The sequence below is a fragment of the Aulonocara sp. 'chitande type north' Nkhata Bay genome, linkage group LG20, assembly GCF_057382095.1.
Source record: "Aulonocara sp. 'chitande type north' Nkhata Bay isolate Kocher_YH1m ecotype deep benthic linkage group LG20, A_spYH_male_GT1.1, whole genome shotgun sequence".
NCBI lineage: Eukaryota > Metazoa > Chordata > Actinopteri > Cichliformes > Cichlidae > Aulonocara > Aulonocara sp. 'chitande type north' Nkhata Bay.
The window spans coordinates 2257102-2273917 of NC_141363.1; the positions used below are offsets into that span (position 1 = coordinate 2257102).

Below are 16816 nucleotides of genomic sequence, written 5' to 3' on the forward strand. Positions count from 1 at the left end.
ATCCGTACTCCCTATTTTCCCCGGTGCTGTGGTACAGTCCCAGCGTTTCTCTATGGTGCAACTTCATCTGGATGCTGCTAGAACATCCCTGGGTGGGTGAGGGAGGGGGGTGTCTGCTCGAGTCTGAGCGTTGTTTTTGGATTACATCACTGTATCGTCAGAGGTTGGGTATTCAGTCTAAAGAGGCGAGAAGACCACATCAGTCCCAGTCCTTTCTCACAGCTGTCAGTCTTAGTCTCGCCAGACTCCGAGAAATATCCCAATAAAGAAGACCCCACCGCGCTATTGTGTGTTTGGAATACGCACCGGGGCTACCTACTGCTGGACAACACACAGGCATCATGACGCAGGGCAAGGTATGAGCTTTAATGTCGTTATTCAGTTAGGACTTCATTGAGACGTCGAAATCAATATTTTTTAATTTATTTACTGTGAATATTTTCCTAACAGTTAATGTGAGTGCCTACCCAATCCATTTAGTCCCATTATTATCAGGTGCGTAATGGCAATGCGGACCTGTAGATGAAACTGGCTTTCGTCATTTTCAGTAATCATAGAATTACTTGAATAACTAATTTTGCGCGATGCACCGTCACATTTTCTGCAGGACTCGAGCGCACGGGGTTTCTCATTAGTGAGAAGTTAATCTACTTAATTTATTTTTTTCTTTTCATATTCAAAGTATTTTTCACATTTTGTGTAAGTGATACTTTAGCAAATGCGTCACATCACCATGACAACCTTTATTTGTGTAGACCTGGCTGCATGGTTACATCCAGGCGGTTACATCAGTCATTGAGGATTCTGGATTATTATTGTTTTAAGCTTAACACTGTGCATCTTATTTCTTTAACATCGCCTGTCTGTTATGTTTTCCAGACTAACGATATAGATACGAATGATCCCCGTGGGTGTTTCTTATCTTTAAATATAGATCTTGACAGCTGAAGGCTTCATGCGCGTAAACCTGTCAATCAAAACCTTTTGTAATTCGTTATAATTACAGTTATTAAAACTAAAAATGGGTTAAAACTTGACGTACCCCACTGAAATTGTGACAAGGCAGCCTGACGTGTCCGGTGAAGTGTCAATTATTAAGAGCAGCTGCTATTTGAGCTGAGGGTTAGATCATCGGTACTATGAGCTGAGGTTTCATTTAAATTTAAAGCACCAAATTAAACTTTAATGGGAAAGTGAACATTTTACACTTATATAAGCTGTTGATAATAGCTGTTTACTATTTTTATAAACAATATTTATGTTTTTGTTATTATTATACATTTCTTTAGTCATTACTCCAAATCTTTGGCGCAGTTCATCCTGGTATAGTACAACACCTATCAAAAATCTACAAGTCCTCACTTTCATATCAATATGTATTTTGTTGACATTAAAAACTACAAATTAAAACCCCTTTACCCCAGTCATATGTGATTCCAGATATGGAACCATTTGCACTCAAGATTTAATATTAAATAAAGAGGCCAAACATAGGAGATAGTCAGAAAAAAAATGGTTTGCTATTCGTTGAAATAGAAGTGTTAAGTTGAAGATAACAAAGTGTTCATCTTGTATCCAACCAGCTGGCACTTGCAAACAAGACCACCAACGGCTCTTCCAGTGGAGAGGCCTTGGTGGCGCCTGCACCTCCGAGCTATGAGGAAGCTACTGCAGGTATGGCTGCTTTTTATCCCTCAAGTCATCTTAAAGAGTCTTCATCTTACATATACTCTTAAATATTTGCCATCTGTTGAATTCATGTGGTAGTGATGGGATTACATAAGCAAATATTGTGATGATCCCTTTAGGCGTCAGTGCTCCTTGCTACAACGATGTTGAGATGCTGACAGAATTCAACTGGGATGATCGCAACATCAGGAGGGTCTTCATCCGAAAGGTATGAAAAAGCTTAATTACCTAAAATGCTTACTGATGATAACACTGTGACTGTGAATGCAGCGCATCACTGATAATGTGTTGATCAAGTGCTTTTATATACTTTATAGGCCAGTACATAGAACAAATACTTTCTTTCTTTTTTAAGGTGTACAGCATCTTGATGATCCAGCTCTTGGTTACTCTCGCGATCGTGGCTCTGTTCACATTCTGGTGAGCGTCTGATGAAAGCAGATTTTTTTTCCAGTATCCTCTCATGTTGAATTGTATAAGCCTCGAATGGTAGCACACTTACCTGAGCCACTCTCTTACAGTGACCCTGTGAAGGACTACATTCAGACTAATCCTGGGTGGTACTGGGCCTCTTAGTAAGTAACACCATCCCTCAGAAGTGTACACTTATTTTGTGTTGGTGTCTCTTCTGTCTAAAGACATATCAAACAATATTCTTGTTGTTTTGCAGCGCTGTTTTCTTTGTCACTTATCTGACCTTGTCTTGCTGCTCTGCACCAAGGTGAGGCAGAAGTTATCAAAAAGGAAATGCACATCATATGGAAACAGTTCACATCACATCAAATATTGAAACACTGGTCTTTGTTTACCCCTACAGGAGACAGTTTCCATGGAACCTGATTCTGCTTGTCATCTTCGTAAGTATATCGCTGATGTGTGTTATCTTTTTAATAAATATGACCTTGCTTACACATGGATGGGATTCTCTGAACTTTTTTTTATAGCAGTAAGATATAACTCATTATTTTGTGCATTTAAAAGCTGACTTGCAAGTTAACTCTGGAAATCTAACAATAAATATATAGAGTTTTTTTTAAGGTGATGTTATTTGTTATGCTGTTATTTGCATATAATGCCTATATTTTCCGACTGACTGTCCTATGTTACAGACTCTCTCGCTCTCCTACATGACAGGGATGTTGTCCAGGTATATTTTGCATGCCTTCTTTAGATTGTCTTCTTAATGGATTTTATATTCAAATAATTATAGCCAGCAGTGTATTTTCTTTACAGCATGTCAGTTTAAAGTTAGCATACTTTATTTATTTTAGCAGAATAATCCGATCTGTGCCAGTGCTTTTTAGGCCACCTAAAAAAAAGTATCCTGAACCCCCCACCCTGTGGTAACAATTGCATAACATTTTACACGTTTGCTGTTTTAACAGCTTTTATAACACCAAGTCAGTGGTGATGTCTCTGGGCATTACAGCAGCAGTCTGTCTCCTGGTCACAGTCTTTAGCTTTCAAACCAAGGTGAGAAAACCGAAATGCTCTTCTTTCTGTGCACTTGTGAATCTAACTTCCCTGAATCACCTTTTCCTACATGTTGACTTACATATGTCTGGTTTGATGTGCTTTCTTCTTTGCAGTTTGATGTGACCTCATACCAAGGTGTGCTTTTTGTCTTCTGCATGGTGATGTTCATCTCTGGCTTGGTGCTGGCCCTTGTCCTCCCTTTCCAATATGTAAGTGTGATCAAACTAATCCAATAATCGCACAATTTTTCTGTCAGGTAAACACGAGTTAGCTGATTGTACCAGAACAGCCGGGATTTAAGACACCAGACACAAATTTGGACACAACTTCTCATTTAAGGTTTTTTCAGTTGTTATTATTTTCTGTCATGTAGAACAGTAGTCTACTGAAGAGATTACAAACATGTGGAATTCGGTGGTTAATAAAGAAAAAATAGTTTCACATTTTTGATTCTTTAAAGCACCTTTTGCTTTGACAGGAGTTATGACACTGTTAACATTTCCTCACCCTTCTGCATGAGGTAGATACCTGCTATTTTCAGCAGTATAGCTAACTCTCAGACATCCTTTGACTCTAGTAAAAAATCTTCTCGACGTATTTTTAGACTACCTAACCATTGTGTCTTAAAAAACAATAAATAACTACACATTTCTTTTTATTTGTTTTAGCAGTTTAATACAGTAGTCAAATAGGGCTGGTTGTTGTTTTGCTTTTGCTTAAATCTACAGTATTTAAAATAGTAAAAATGAATAAAGTCCCTCAAATGAGTACATGTTTTCAAACTAATACAGACTCAACTCCAAATTGAGAACATATAATAAAATATAATGGTATTTCAGCTGATTGCTTATTGTAAATTGGTAAGTGGAATCACAACTAATAAATGAATATGTGTCATTCAGGTACCCTGGCTGGATGGTGTCTATGCTGTGTTGGGGGCTATACTGTTTACCATGGTGAGCATATAAAGAGATGAGCTATTACTAATAGGCCCAGTCACATTTAATAGAACACGTGCAGTAGGTGCCTACAAACAATATAAAAGTTGAGTTATTTGTTTTTGCTTTTTTTAAAATTATTATTAATATGTGTTGCAGTTTTTGGCATTTGATACCCAACTCCTTATGGGGAACAAGCGGTACACCATGAGTCCAGAAGAATACGTCTTCGCCACTCTCAACATCTACCTGGATATCGTCTACATCTTCTCCTTTTTCCTCCAGATCTTTGGAACAAAGCGAGAGTAAACCTGTCGACAAGAGCTGCACCAATTACAGAAATGTAGTCAAACATAAAAAGAGTCTTTTAAGCTGTTGTTGATAGTGGTGATGAGGCTCCCAGTTAACAGCTTTATTTATTTATTTTGCCTTATACAGATGAGGTTGTCAATACTTTGTACAAGTAAACACCAATTTCTGGGGTATGTGAGTATTCACACATAAAATGTCTATAACCTTTCCATCGTCTCTAGCATGTTTGTGAAGCCATGAGCCAAACTGTGGCCTATCACCCAGAAACACTCAATAATCAGTGATCATCTTCATTTCATGTAGCGTTATCAGACTGTGAGTGTTCATATAAAACTATATGGGTCTCTTATTGTCATGCTTGCATAGGTATAATAAATTTCCTGCAAATAATAGATGTTGATAGTCATTAGGAGATACATTATGGATGACTCTAAAAAAAATCTAACTATGCCAAATTCAGTCATTATATCATGGCACTGTTGCTGTGGGTTTTCATGTGGATGACTGGAAGCACAAATGAAACTTTAAAAAGGCTTAAAAGACTTGAATAATTTGCCTGTTTTCAGTCGTATCTATTCTTGTCTTACTACTGTGAATTACAAGAAACCCCACTGTGTCTAACAGTTTGAGGGTAGGAAACACGTTCTCTGGAGTTTGAATGACAATCTAAAAAAAAGATTTATTCAACGTGGGATTTTGGTGTTGATTTCTGCCTTGACTTGTTGATTTATGTTAATGTTATACACTGTTTGGTCAGTAAGATATTACACTATATTCACCTTGTTGTGGTGTTTATGGTATGTCATTGCATTTGAATCTGAACTCTTTTAAATCATGTTTTTTCATGAATAGTACTTAGTTTGAGGAAGCCTTCATTTTCAGCATTATAGTTTTTTGGGGGGGTCTGTATGTACACTTCTGTAGTTGGTTTGAAGTGGTGAGAAATGGTAAAATATAAACATAACAGTGCCATATGTGCATGGATTGACTTTTATTTTTCATAAGGCCTGTACTTAGAGAGGGATTTGAACGCTATATTTCATAAGATTTGAAGTTTATTTTTTTAAGACAGAAAGATGTATTTTAGAAAGTGTATGAGATAAAATGTGTAGCGAGCTAGATGCTTAAAATAAATATATGTCTTCTAAAGTGGCCTTGGATAACCTTTATTTGATTCCATTGATGCAGTTTCACGTTTTATCAGGGCCCTGCATTTCACGCTAGATGTTAATGTTATATCGGGTGAATGCGTATGACTGTCATCATGGTTCTCTCTGATTAAATAAATTGTGCTAAAAGTATCTTGTTGTTTCATCTGTATCAGTTAAGTCTTTGACTGAACAAAGGGATTCTTGGGTTTGGTAGTTTGGGGCATCCCCTATACTGGGAATGGGTTAAGTAGCAAATGCTAAAAGACGTTATACATTGATTTACCAATATATTAGGTACACCTGTTCAATTCCTTGTTAATGTATATATCCAATCAGTCAAGCACATGACAGCAACATTGTGCACTTAAGCATGTATAGATCGCCAAGATGACCTGCTGAAGTTGTAAATGACCATCATAATGAAGAAAGAAAGGAAATTTAGGCATTTCAGAAACTACTGATCTACTGGGATTTTCCTACACAACCATCTCTAGGGTTTACCAAGGATGGTCCAGAAAAGTGAAAATATCCAGTGACCAGTATGGTAGTATGGGAGATTGAATCTACTGTGTCATCCTATCATGTCAAAATAGGCCAAATTGTCTGAGGAATGGTTCCAGCACTTTGTTGAAAAATGAAGTCAGTTCTGAAAGCCAAAGGGGGTTCAACTGCATACTAGCAAAGTGTCCAGTGAGTGTATGGGTTCATAAAGACTCATATTTATCATTTTTATTGTACAAGCACAAGGTCATCCAGAAATAGACAATCCACTTTTACAGTTCACTTGTGATTTGCTGCAGAAACACATACATTTTAAGGAAACATCCTTACTGGTGTATCTCTCATGGAACAAATTGGTTTATTGTGTGTTGCAGAACTTTCAAAAATAGCATCTGGCAACACTTTAATTTAAGATTAAAAAAAAGAAAGAAAAAATTCAAATTCAAATTCAAATTTTATTTGTCACGTACACAGTCATACACAGTACGATATGTAGTGAAATGCTTGGACAACTGCTCGTGACCTAAAGAAAACAAAAAAGGAAAAGGCTATGAATAAGATAGGAAATAAATATGAAAAATTAAAAAGGGTAAATTTAACTAGGAAGGAATAAAATATAAATTAAGGTTAAAAATGAAATAACTGTACAACACAAATTAGAATGAAGGGTAAATTTAACTGGGAAGAATAAGATAAAGATAAATATATAAATTAAAGTTGAAAATAAAATAACTGTACAACAAAATACACAATACACAATATAGAACTATATAAGAATGTATGAAGAAATCTAAATCTAAATAAATATATACACAATAACAGCAGCTGTACAAGTATTAACCGGAAATGAAGAATATAGTGACCAGTGTTGTGCAAAACCAAAGTCCAGAAAGTCCAGTGTGTGTGTAAGAACTGTATGTGTGGGTCAGTACTGTGAAACGTGTGAAATTATGGCATTTCATCCACTTGGGATAAGAACAGTTCCGTAAGTGCATTTCCCCCCTATAAGAATAGAACAGAATAGCCCTTTATTATCTTTGTACATGTACAAGGAAATTATGGATAACGAAATAACTCTCATTCACCATTGTCCTTGACCTCATTGCTTTTTCCATCGAGGTCAAAGGCAATTGATCAGTAAAAGAAATACACAGGATTTAGTGCGCTTTGATTGTATCCACAAGTCGAGTCCTACGGCTGTGACGTAGGACTAAACGTCAAAGACCCTCCGTTAAACCAGAGCCCTAAGGCGTCCCACCATTCTGCAATCGACCAGTTAGCCTTAGGTACACTGGAATTTACAACCTCCAATCACCCAATCACAATGTACGATGGTCAGACGCTCGGTTCAGCCATGTTGTGGTTTTGAATGAGGAAGAAGCGGGAGATGTTATTCTTCAACGAGTTTATTTACAATTTATTGTCACGTTAAGGATATATAAATGAGTTAGGGTGTAACCCAACATGATTTTCGTTTTCCTGAACGCGTCGGTTGCGACTTATCGCATTCCCGTCGTAATTTAAACATACTTTCATAAATTAGCCGTGTAGCTAACAACGTTAGCTAGCAGGGTAGTTAGCCTAGTTTGCTAGTTAGGTAGCTAGCTAGCTAATTGTAAGCTAAATATCAGGCGGTTTTGCGAGTGTTCGTGTGGTGATAAAATGGCATTTGTTAGGAGTGTTGGTGTTTGAAGCAGTCTCGGCTAACTTTGCCCGGTCGAAAAAAAGCACATTAGCTTAATTGGGTTTGACTACATTGACACTAAGGCTGACTGAAATCAGTGACAGCGATTTGTCTTGAAACTAGCGCCGTAATTTCCAAAACTTTTGAGCCATGTTGAATAAAATCTGCGAATGGATAGAAACGAGCGTTGCCAGTCTTCGCAATGGTGTACCAGCTGCCGAACACCCACATGCTCAACGCACACCAAGAGATGGTCAGATGAGGAGGAAAAGACCCTTTGAATGGTACGAGCAGATATATCTGAACTCCCTTGGTAATCAATGCCAAGAAGCTTAAACCCAGACAGAACTATGAGTGCAGTGTTTGTGTGACCGCAGTGTTTTAGCTCGCTGTCCATTTAGCCGTTATCTTAAGTTTGACAAAAACGAGGTAGCGTGTTGTTAACAGGATACCGTCTGTTTTTCTTTAAGTTTGGAAGATGGCCATAACATCGACCAAGATGGTTTGGTGATAAAGAAATCACGAATGGGTAAGTAGAAACTCACTTTGTTATGTGTGTTGTGAATGTAATTGTGGAGAGTATAGGCACACATTGTTTTCTGTGTGTTTGAAATTTCTACAGGGGATCTTATCGACTCAGTCAAGAATGCAGCTGAAGGGGTTAAGAATCACAGCTCCAATGTGGCTGCATGGATGAAGAACAATGTAAATCCTGCCTTGAGGAATATGCTGACTACCTCCCCTGGTTTGCCACCTGGAGAACCTCATCCGCGCCCCTCAACATCATCAGCAATTTGGACAGGGAGGCTGGTATGGTGCAGATTTATGGGTGTCCCTGTAAAGACTGTTGGCACACGTGAATCTTATTTAACTTGTATGTGTTCGGATTTAGATCCTTGACAGGAATTCTCAGAATGAGACATTTGCTGCTCCCTCAACAACTTTGGAGTGGAAAACGTCAAAATCTGGTAAGCTTAACATTTTAAACTTTTCAAAAGTTGTTGTATTAACAAAACTGAGCTGAACAGAGATGGGCATATGCAGCATTTCCAGAATTCCACCCTCTGGGAATGCCTGTCCACTCCAAGTAACTATGATTAAAACTAAAAGGTTTTAAAACATTCACTGGGTTTTGGATGTTGTGGCACCAGTTGAATTACAGTGTTTTCCAGGACAGTGCTGTTGTAAGAGCTTTCAGCTTCCAAGTATGTCTTTTAAATTGTCTGACAACCTTTATATTTTGTTGTTTGTAATACCTTCTTACTCTACAGTCTTTAATTGGAAATATTTTAGCAAATGTACTGTATCAGACTGTATGGGCTTTGTGATTTTCATACCCCAGTTCTGCTCTTGTACTACTTAATTGCATAAACACTAATTTGTCATCAATCTCAGGTACGTTAGGTCCAGAGTAGTTGGACGGTGACACAGTGACATTAGTTTCAGCAGCATTGCGAATAATTTTTTGATAGCAACAATACAACAGGCCTTGTTACATAATAAAATATAGAAGTATTAGAATGTATTGCAGTATTAAGGGCTGATTTAGGCTTCGATGGTGATGAATAGGGCAGTCACAATAATTGCGGGCTACATTGACCCGACATGTAGTTGGGTTTCTTGGAAGATGCACATCAGGTTACTTAATAGGTTATGGAGTAGATTTTGCACTGAAGCATATATCAGGTGTAAGTCATGATATGCGATCTGCATTTAAGGTTTCAAAACCTGTCTGGGCTGTAACTCTTACTGTACTTTCTCCCTGTATTCCAGAGTGGTTGCGTAATGAGAAGTCAAATACGGGATCAAAAGTTTGTAGGCGACAAGTGTGCATGAGTCCTGTGCATCGTGAGGTGCCAAAAACAAACGGGCATTCGGTTAATTTGCCACCCTCCATCACCCCTAAATGGCAGCCTTCTCCAAGGCTGGGCAGGCCTTTAAGTCTCCGAGCGCATGGAACTCAAAGGTATTCTTGTATTCCTTACATCTTTTGTGTGTCTGACAGAAAATTCTTTTTCAGCAGTTGCTGCTTGTTAAATTATTTATTATTGTGACATGTAAGCAATATTCAATCATTGTTATAATTTTTTTTGTAAATCCAAAATTTTGTCTGCAGTTCGTTTAGTGGAGTAGGTGCAACAAGCAGCTCTTGCACCAGCATGTATGAGAAGACCTTTCCCATCAAAGTGGTGCAGAGCCCAACACACAGTACCTCATCAGGCTGCTTACCCAAGACCAGGCCCCGCTGCACAGCACAGGAGGTTATTTATGAAAGCAGTAATGAACTGTGTGTATCCTTCATATCTATTTGTTGCATGTCTGTGTGTTCATACTGGGGTTTTTCTTTGTTTAACAGTCTGTTCGAGAGGAGGAGAAGGAGGTCTACAGGCAGCTTCTTACTATGGTCTCTGGTGGTCAGTCGTCTTATCTTCACAATGGCAGCTCGCACACTATTGTGAGGTCTCACAGAGATTTGTACGTATTGAATCAATGCCATGTTCCTGTTACAAAAAATGTGTAATGAGATATAATTTTGTTTTTTTGGGGGGGGGGGGGCGTGAGAGAAGCATGAAAGGTAGTTTTCATATCTTCTTATTTTGCGTAGCATGGAATGACATGGCTTTCATGTGCATTGAGCCAGAGACTTCAAAGGGGATCTTCTTTTTTTCCTGGTGTGCACATTATCATGTAGCTATGGTATGTGGGGATCAGAACAGCCTACCCCACTTTATCCTGTTGTTGTAATCATGTTGTTTCCAGACCAGTCACTTATTGTACCATTCTACTTGTCATTGTCCCATTAGCACCAGCTTCCTGACCACCAGCCGCAGACTGCTGCAGTTCTCTTCTCCAACTGGGTCAGCAGCAGGAGGAACTTCAGAGGGGCCCAGCAGTCCCGCCAGCCCCAGAGGAGTCTCTAGCCAGTGCTCCAGCAACCTTCCCAGTCCACTGGGGGGCCCCAGCAAGCCAGAGATCCAGACATGGTCCCTGGACAGGGACCTCAGTTCCAGCAGAGGAGCTACTCTCATATCAACTCCTTCTCCATCAGCTCTGCAGGATAACTCTTCTCAGGACACACAGTCATCAGGTAATCATACTGAGTACTTGATGGAAATGGGGAGAGCGTGGAACATATTATTGTAAGTGAATTAAACGTTACTTGGTGGTTGTTCATGGGTCTTATTCTTGCCTTTTCTTACAGCTCATGATGGCGACTCTGTAATTATTGTAGATGAGCAAAAAAGTAAAAAACAAGACAGCTCGAGGTTAGTATTTCTTTTGGTCAGGCTTGCTATTTGAAGTGTAACTTGGTTAAACATAATACAAACAGAGGCATATATAGCCAAACATTTCAAGTTGTTTTCTTATTTTGTTTATAAATGTGTATGTGTATTGAGTGTTTAGGTAGATTTCAGCACAACCAAGGTTTATACATATCTCATCACGATACATTTCTGTCTTAACAGTGTGCCATGTTTCCAAGCTGAGTTATGGATCAAAGAATTGTAAGTGTATTAAATTATTTAATTTACACGACATTTGAATAGTGCAAAAAGGACTTTTTTCCTTTTTTAAATTCTTCCTGTAGGACAAGTATGTATGACTCCCGGGCGAGGGAAAGACGGAGACAGATAGAAGAGCAAGAAGCTCTGGCTGCTCAGTTGCTGCAGCAGGTGAGTGGTCAACTCACAAAACCTTATTGGGTTAAGATTTGGCATGTTCATTATTTTCCCTTTTGCGTTAATTTGCTTTGTAATTTCTGGTTCTCAGCGCCTGTCTGACGAGGAGCAGCGTAGCCCAGATGTCGAAGTCTTTGTTCGAGTTCCTTTGGAGAAAGAGCTTCCTTTGAGTCCTATCATAAAAGAAGAGACGTCTTTGGAAGAGAAACCAGAATTCCCTGAACTTACAGAGGTATGGAAATTGTACCCTAATGTACTTGCATAGCTCATTATATATTTATTGAAATGAGTGACCACAACAGACTGTCGCAGGGAAGTATGTTTTCTAACTACTATTTATCTTTTAAAAAGTAAAACTGCAACTACATTTTGATGATAGATGTGCAGAGATTTCTTCTACAATCTTTTGAAAATTAAGTGCTCTCTGTTGGTTTTGTTAAGGTTCCTCATTTAATCTCATTTATCAGTAATATTCTGATTAAGAACATGAAGGGACTTTTACTTTTAATTACTGTCCTTGCATATTGTCAGACTAATATAAAATATATATAAAAATGTAAGTACTGTTTCATGGTTTTATACATGTATACCGTCTCATTCTTCCTCTTAAGGAAATGGAGGCTGAAGTGAACAGGGTGCTGCGAGGGGGCAATCCTCATGAAGTGTTAAGTGAAGGTTTTGGTCTCAGCCTTACACGTAAAGACCTGCAAACCCTGAGCAACCTCAACTGGCTCAATGATGAGGTGCGTAAATGTTGTATTAGAAATGAAGGGGGAAAAATAGAGATCTTATTGACACAATTAAGAAACACAGCTCCAATGTGGCTACATGGATGAAGAACAGTGTAGGTCCTGCCTTGATGAATATACCGCCTACCTCCCCTGGTTTGCCAGGGGGAGAACCTCAGAAGATGTAGAGAAAAAGAAATTATCGGTTTCTCTACATCTTCTATTTAAAACAAAAAACAGTACACGATTAGATTTATGATCCACAACTAAACGAGTGCACATGTCCACTTGATCTAAACTGTCTCTCTTTAATTTCCCAGGTGATCAACTTCTACATGAACCTGCTGGTTGAGCGCAGCAAGGATTCCAACATGCCAACAGTCAATACGTTCAATACTTTTTTCTATCCCAAGCTGCGCAGCAGTGGCTATTCTGCTGTCCGCCGCTGGACCAAAAAGATGGACATCTTTTCTAAAGACATCTTGTTGGTTCCTGTCCACTTGGGGGTGCACTGGTGCCTTTCTGTAAGTCCCAATGGCTGTTGTAGAAAGTAATCTAAAGGTTTAAGGGCGAGCATAAACAGGCCTGCTTTGTCAGTGTTATATGATGATTATAAGCTTTGACAGCACAGGCAACCATGTTTAAAAATGGCTGTAGTTCCTCAATGGTGTTTTGGTTTTTCTGAATTATCTAAAGCTAAAAGTCTTCACTTTGAGCCAACGTTTTACAAATAAATACACCTTGATTATTGGACCTAACTGTGTAATAATACACAGTATAAAAATGTACATAGGCTCTTAGTCTCAAATGTGAAGCCAATATGGAAGACGCACCTTTTCAGAAAAGACATTTGGTCCAGATTTTTGCCTGATTGTTTGAAAGTTGTTGGGCATAATGGATGTGATGTGATGTCGTGAGGGGAAAAGTCTTTATTACCTGAGTGGTTGGTGAGTGAATTCTGGAAGCTGCGAGAGACGCTAAATGAGTGGTGGTCACAAGCTGGCCAAGCCAACTAAAGCACTTTAAAATAGTAACCACTGACCAAAGTGCTAGACATAGCAACAAAATTAGAAATTAAATATATTGAAAAAATGAATACAATTAAAATGACAACAGAAGAGGTGGGGTCTTAAAAGCAGATCTAGAAATTGGGAAGAGGCTTGTCTAATGTGAAACAGCAACAAATTCCACAATTTGGGAGCCACTATGGCAAAAGCCCTATCCCATCTGAGCTCACGTCTATTCAGGCAAATCCCCAGTAGAAGTCTAGGGGAACACAACTCTTGGCCCTGCCCTCAATAAATAAAGTATAGTATAATTTAATATAGTATTTTTGCATACAATTCCTTTGAAAACCAAAAACCAATAGTAGATTTATGCTGTCTTTAGTCAGTAATTTATGCACAGCAACAGAAATGCATCTTCTGTTAGTATCTTAGCGTTTTTGTACATTGAAATTACAAGTGCCTCTCAAATCATGTTTGAATCACACATCGGGGAAAAAACCATTTTGGAAGCACTCATGGAGACTTTGATTTTGCTTTCAGCTTTATTTCCATTATTTTACGATAAAGTAAATAATGAAACTTCATAATGTTGGACTTAAACTGGAAACAGTAGGATCAGTGTGATTACAATAACCATTGCATTCTTAATAATACTGTTCTGTCGTGTAATAAAATCATTGAATTTATTGTTGTTTTAAGGGTCAGTTAAAATGTGGATATAAATATTTTGGGATTTTATTTAGCATTTTGTTTTTTTCAGGTGGTGGATTTCCGCAAGAAGTCCATCATGTACTTTGATTCTATGGGAGGAAACAACGATAAAGCATGTGAAATATTGTTGTAAGTTTCTGTAGCAGATGTGCAATATTTGTTTAAATGGGTTCTGTGTTTTGAGAGGTAAATATAACTCACTGAGTTTTGCACTTTTGCACTTCAATTTTGTTTTCCAGTGAATACCTGCAACAGGAAAGTAAGGACAAAAAAGGCAAAGAACTGGATACCTCAGGCTGGATTCTGCACAGCAAAACACCCAATGTAGGTTCTACAGACAAGGTTGTTGTGACAAGTGTTCAAATCACATGGTTTCAGGAATTTTAGATGGGATTTCATTATCTGCCTCACAGTATCGTTTTATTTATTTGGCATTTTACTTGTTTCTCTTTTCTATCAGACACTGTTCTACAGTTGAATCTGATAGCTGTAGATCTATAAAGTTCTTTTGGTTTTTTTGTAAAGCCCTCACTAGGTTTCTGGTAACAAATGGTTTCAAAATAGTGACAAATGTTAGTAGTCCAGTCTGAGATTTTAAGTATACAATGTTCTGCTGCTTTTGTAAGCCTCCACAAGATACGAAAGCCATGTTATTGGAGCGTGGATGATTTGAAATGTTTAAAGATCCAGTTTCTTATGTTTGTGACTTTTGTTTTCTGAATTTTCAAATTAGTTTCTCAGCAGCTTTTACTGTCAAGACATTTTATAGATAATTTGTCAAAGTGTCAGATGTCATTTTGCACTGTAGGTTAATCAAGGTTTGATTTGCACGTGCAAACTTGTCTTCTTTCTTTTCCTGTTCTTAGGAGATCCCTCAGCAAATGAATGGTAGCGACTGTGGAATGTTCACATGCAAATATGCAGATTACATTACCAAAGACAAACCAATCACTTTCACGCAGGTAACTTCAAACAGCATCAGTGAGAGTATCTTTTCAGTAAGCAGTCATAATGAAGGCTTAAAAATGTCTTTGCTCTTTTGTTTTTGACAGAAACATATGCCATATTTCAGAAAAAGGATCCTTTGGGAGATTGTAAACCACAAGCTGTTGTGATGTGAGGATGACAATTGTGAAGTTGTACAGTTGCCTCACATCTTGATGATGGTTGAGTTTTACTCCCCAGGAAAGGACTCGCAGATGGGAGACTTGAATTCTGGGAACAACTTTCACACCAGCTCGTCTGATCAGGAACCAGCTCAGCGATTTCCATCCTCGGCTAAAAGTAGCTGAAAGGATGTTGCTGGAGCAACAAATCACTGCCTCCAACTTCTTCTACAGTTTTTTTTTTGTGTGTGTGTCAGACAGCAGCTCAAACGCTTTGATTTGTACGGTCCAGTCAGAACTGTTTTTGAAATTACACTTGTGCAAATCATACTCTGAGGTGGAATGTTCATTACATGTTTTTGTGCCACAATCAGTTGTCATTGAGCACTCATTGATTAACATGTATTGTGTTATCAGTAAAAGTAAAAAAAAAAGTGTTTTAAAAGCAGATTACATTCCCAAATGTCAAAGTCTCTATTTCCCCCCTGATCTTCACACATGAGAACTCCACACAATGGTGGCACAATCTGGTGGCACACATGAGATTACACACATCGTGTTGATATTAAAAGTGCTTAGTTTGTTTCAGGCAGGCCTGCCTGGGTAAAGCATGTAGGAATGCTACACATTCTCCAGTTACCTGCTTACACTGGTTTTCTGTCAGGGATCTGGAGCTTAAAGACATTTGGAGGTCTGACTTGGACTTTTGTGTTACTGCATACAGCTTTGCTGTAATGTCTACAAAGTTCAGAGTTGCAGCTTATGTGTGGATTTTACTTTAGTCTGTGTTTGGACGAGAATTTTGATGTTATAAGGTGAAGTTAATATTAAAATAGGTAATTACCTCATTGTTGCAGGTAAATTGATACAATGCCACTCAGTTCTTTATGACACTTCAGTAAAGCTGAGAAATTAATGTGACATAACCTCAGAGTATGATTTAGAGTGAAAAAAAAACATTGTTTCTCCTTGATGCTGGTTTGCAGGTGTAACCAAACAATTACACCGTAAGAGTACGGTAAAAGTTCTGTCATTTGTTTATCCAGTTTTCTTGATGGTGTAAAATAAGGTTAAAAGTCTATTTTATGTATTTCGGTGTTCTTTTGTTCAACAACCTTTTGGTATATTCAGTATATTTTGAACTTTGTATATACTTAAAACATATACAGCAAACAATGTAAAATACTTTTTTTAAGAATGTATTTCCTATCTATTTTATCTAGACTCGAGTCTGTTTTAGAAATAAATTCTCATGTATTGTGGCTTTTTTCTCCAAATACTTTCACATAAACTCAAACTAATTTGTGGTTTCAAAGACGAGGTAAAGCATGAACTTGTCTTTGGTGTTGAGCCGCCACAGATTTCTTTATATTTTACTTCTAAGGAGAGGGATGTTTTCAAAGTGCTCTTGAGCAGTAGTTCTATCATTCTGAAGGTCTTTCAAAGTTTTTTTTGGTGGGGGGGGTATTGGCTCCTCTGACCATTTCAAAGGAATGTTTAAGCCACTTACATTGACTGAATAATTCAAGCATAAAAAAGCCTCTCAGCCCAAAGTATGACCCATTGGCATGTCTGCATGTAACATCAAAGAACCCATTTTAAACTGCTACCAGCAGCCTGTTGCTAAAATACATCATTTGTTCACATTTCTTTAGCTGAATCTTGAAAACTTAAACATAAGTTAAAAAAAAAAAAGCAAAGTTATTTATACCTGCCAAAGTGCGATTAGATGAAAACATGGCATATCTCATAATGTCGTCTTGATGCACGCTCAGTCGTCCAGGTAAGTAAATCCCAAAGCATCGTTTCTGGATGTAGCATTTTCAGTGGGAG

General features: G+C 38.0%; 2 protein-coding genes across 2 annotated transcripts; both read left to right on the forward strand.

Annotated features, from left to right (window-relative positions):
- The first annotated feature begins 109 nt into the window (after nt 1-109).
- Nucleotides 110-5716, forward strand: LOC147304791 (protein lifeguard 2-like). The gene is made up of 12 exons (XM_086278206.1): nt 110-356; nt 1584-1674; nt 1809-1897; nt 2045-2109; nt 2211-2264; nt 2360-2410; nt 2507-2546; nt 2799-2836; nt 3075-3162; nt 3279-3374; nt 4068-4121; nt 4263-5716. Exons 1-12 carry the CDS (start codon nt 342-344, stop codon nt 4410-4412), a joined length of 831 nt encoding a protein of 276 aa, XP_086134332.1. The 5' UTR covers nt 110-341; the 3' UTR covers nt 4413-5716.
- Nucleotides 5717-7323: 1607 nt separating this feature from the next.
- senp1 (SUMO specific peptidase 1) lies at nt 7324-16235 on the forward strand. Its single transcript, XM_086276523.1, has 18 exons — nt 7324-8035; nt 8222-8280; nt 8374-8561; nt 8644-8719; nt 9525-9717; nt 9868-10012; nt 10108-10226; nt 10556-10839; nt 10954-11017; nt 11219-11257; nt 11341-11425; nt 11523-11663; nt 12043-12174; nt 12480-12683; nt 13927-14006; nt 14117-14201; nt 14744-14839; nt 14930-16235. Exons 1-18 carry the CDS (start codon nt 7902-7904, stop codon nt 14990-14992), a joined length of 2187 nt encoding a protein of 728 aa, XP_086132649.1. The 5' UTR covers nt 7324-7901; the 3' UTR covers nt 14993-16235.
- Nucleotides 16236-16816: the final 581 nt, after the last annotated feature.

What these genes read in the sequence shown, in the direction of transcription:
- LOC147304791 (XM_086278206.1), top strand. An exon ending in GGGTGGTACTGGGCCTCTTA is followed by an intron (nt 2,265 to 2,359) that starts GTAAGTAACACC and finishes GTTGTTTTGCAG; the next exon opens with CGCTGTTTTCTTTGTCACTT. An exon ending in GGGCTATACTGTTTACCATG is followed by an intron (nt 4,122 to 4,262) that starts GTGAGCATATAA and finishes TATGTGTTGCAG; the next exon opens with TTTTTGGCATTTGATACCCA.
- senp1 (XM_086276523.1), top strand. Translation starts at nt 7,902, where the DNA reads ATGTTGAATAAAATCTGCGAATGGATAGAAACGAGCGTTGCCAGTCTT. An exon ending in CGAGCGCATGGAACTCAAAG is followed by an intron (nt 9,718 to 9,867) that starts GTATTCTTGTAT and finishes TTTTGTCTGCAG; the next exon opens with TTCGTTTAGTGGAGTAGGTG. An exon ending in GTGAGGTCTCACAGAGATTT is followed by an intron (nt 10,227 to 10,555) that starts GTACGTATTGAA and finishes TTGTCCCATTAG; the next exon opens with CACCAGCTTCCTGACCACCA.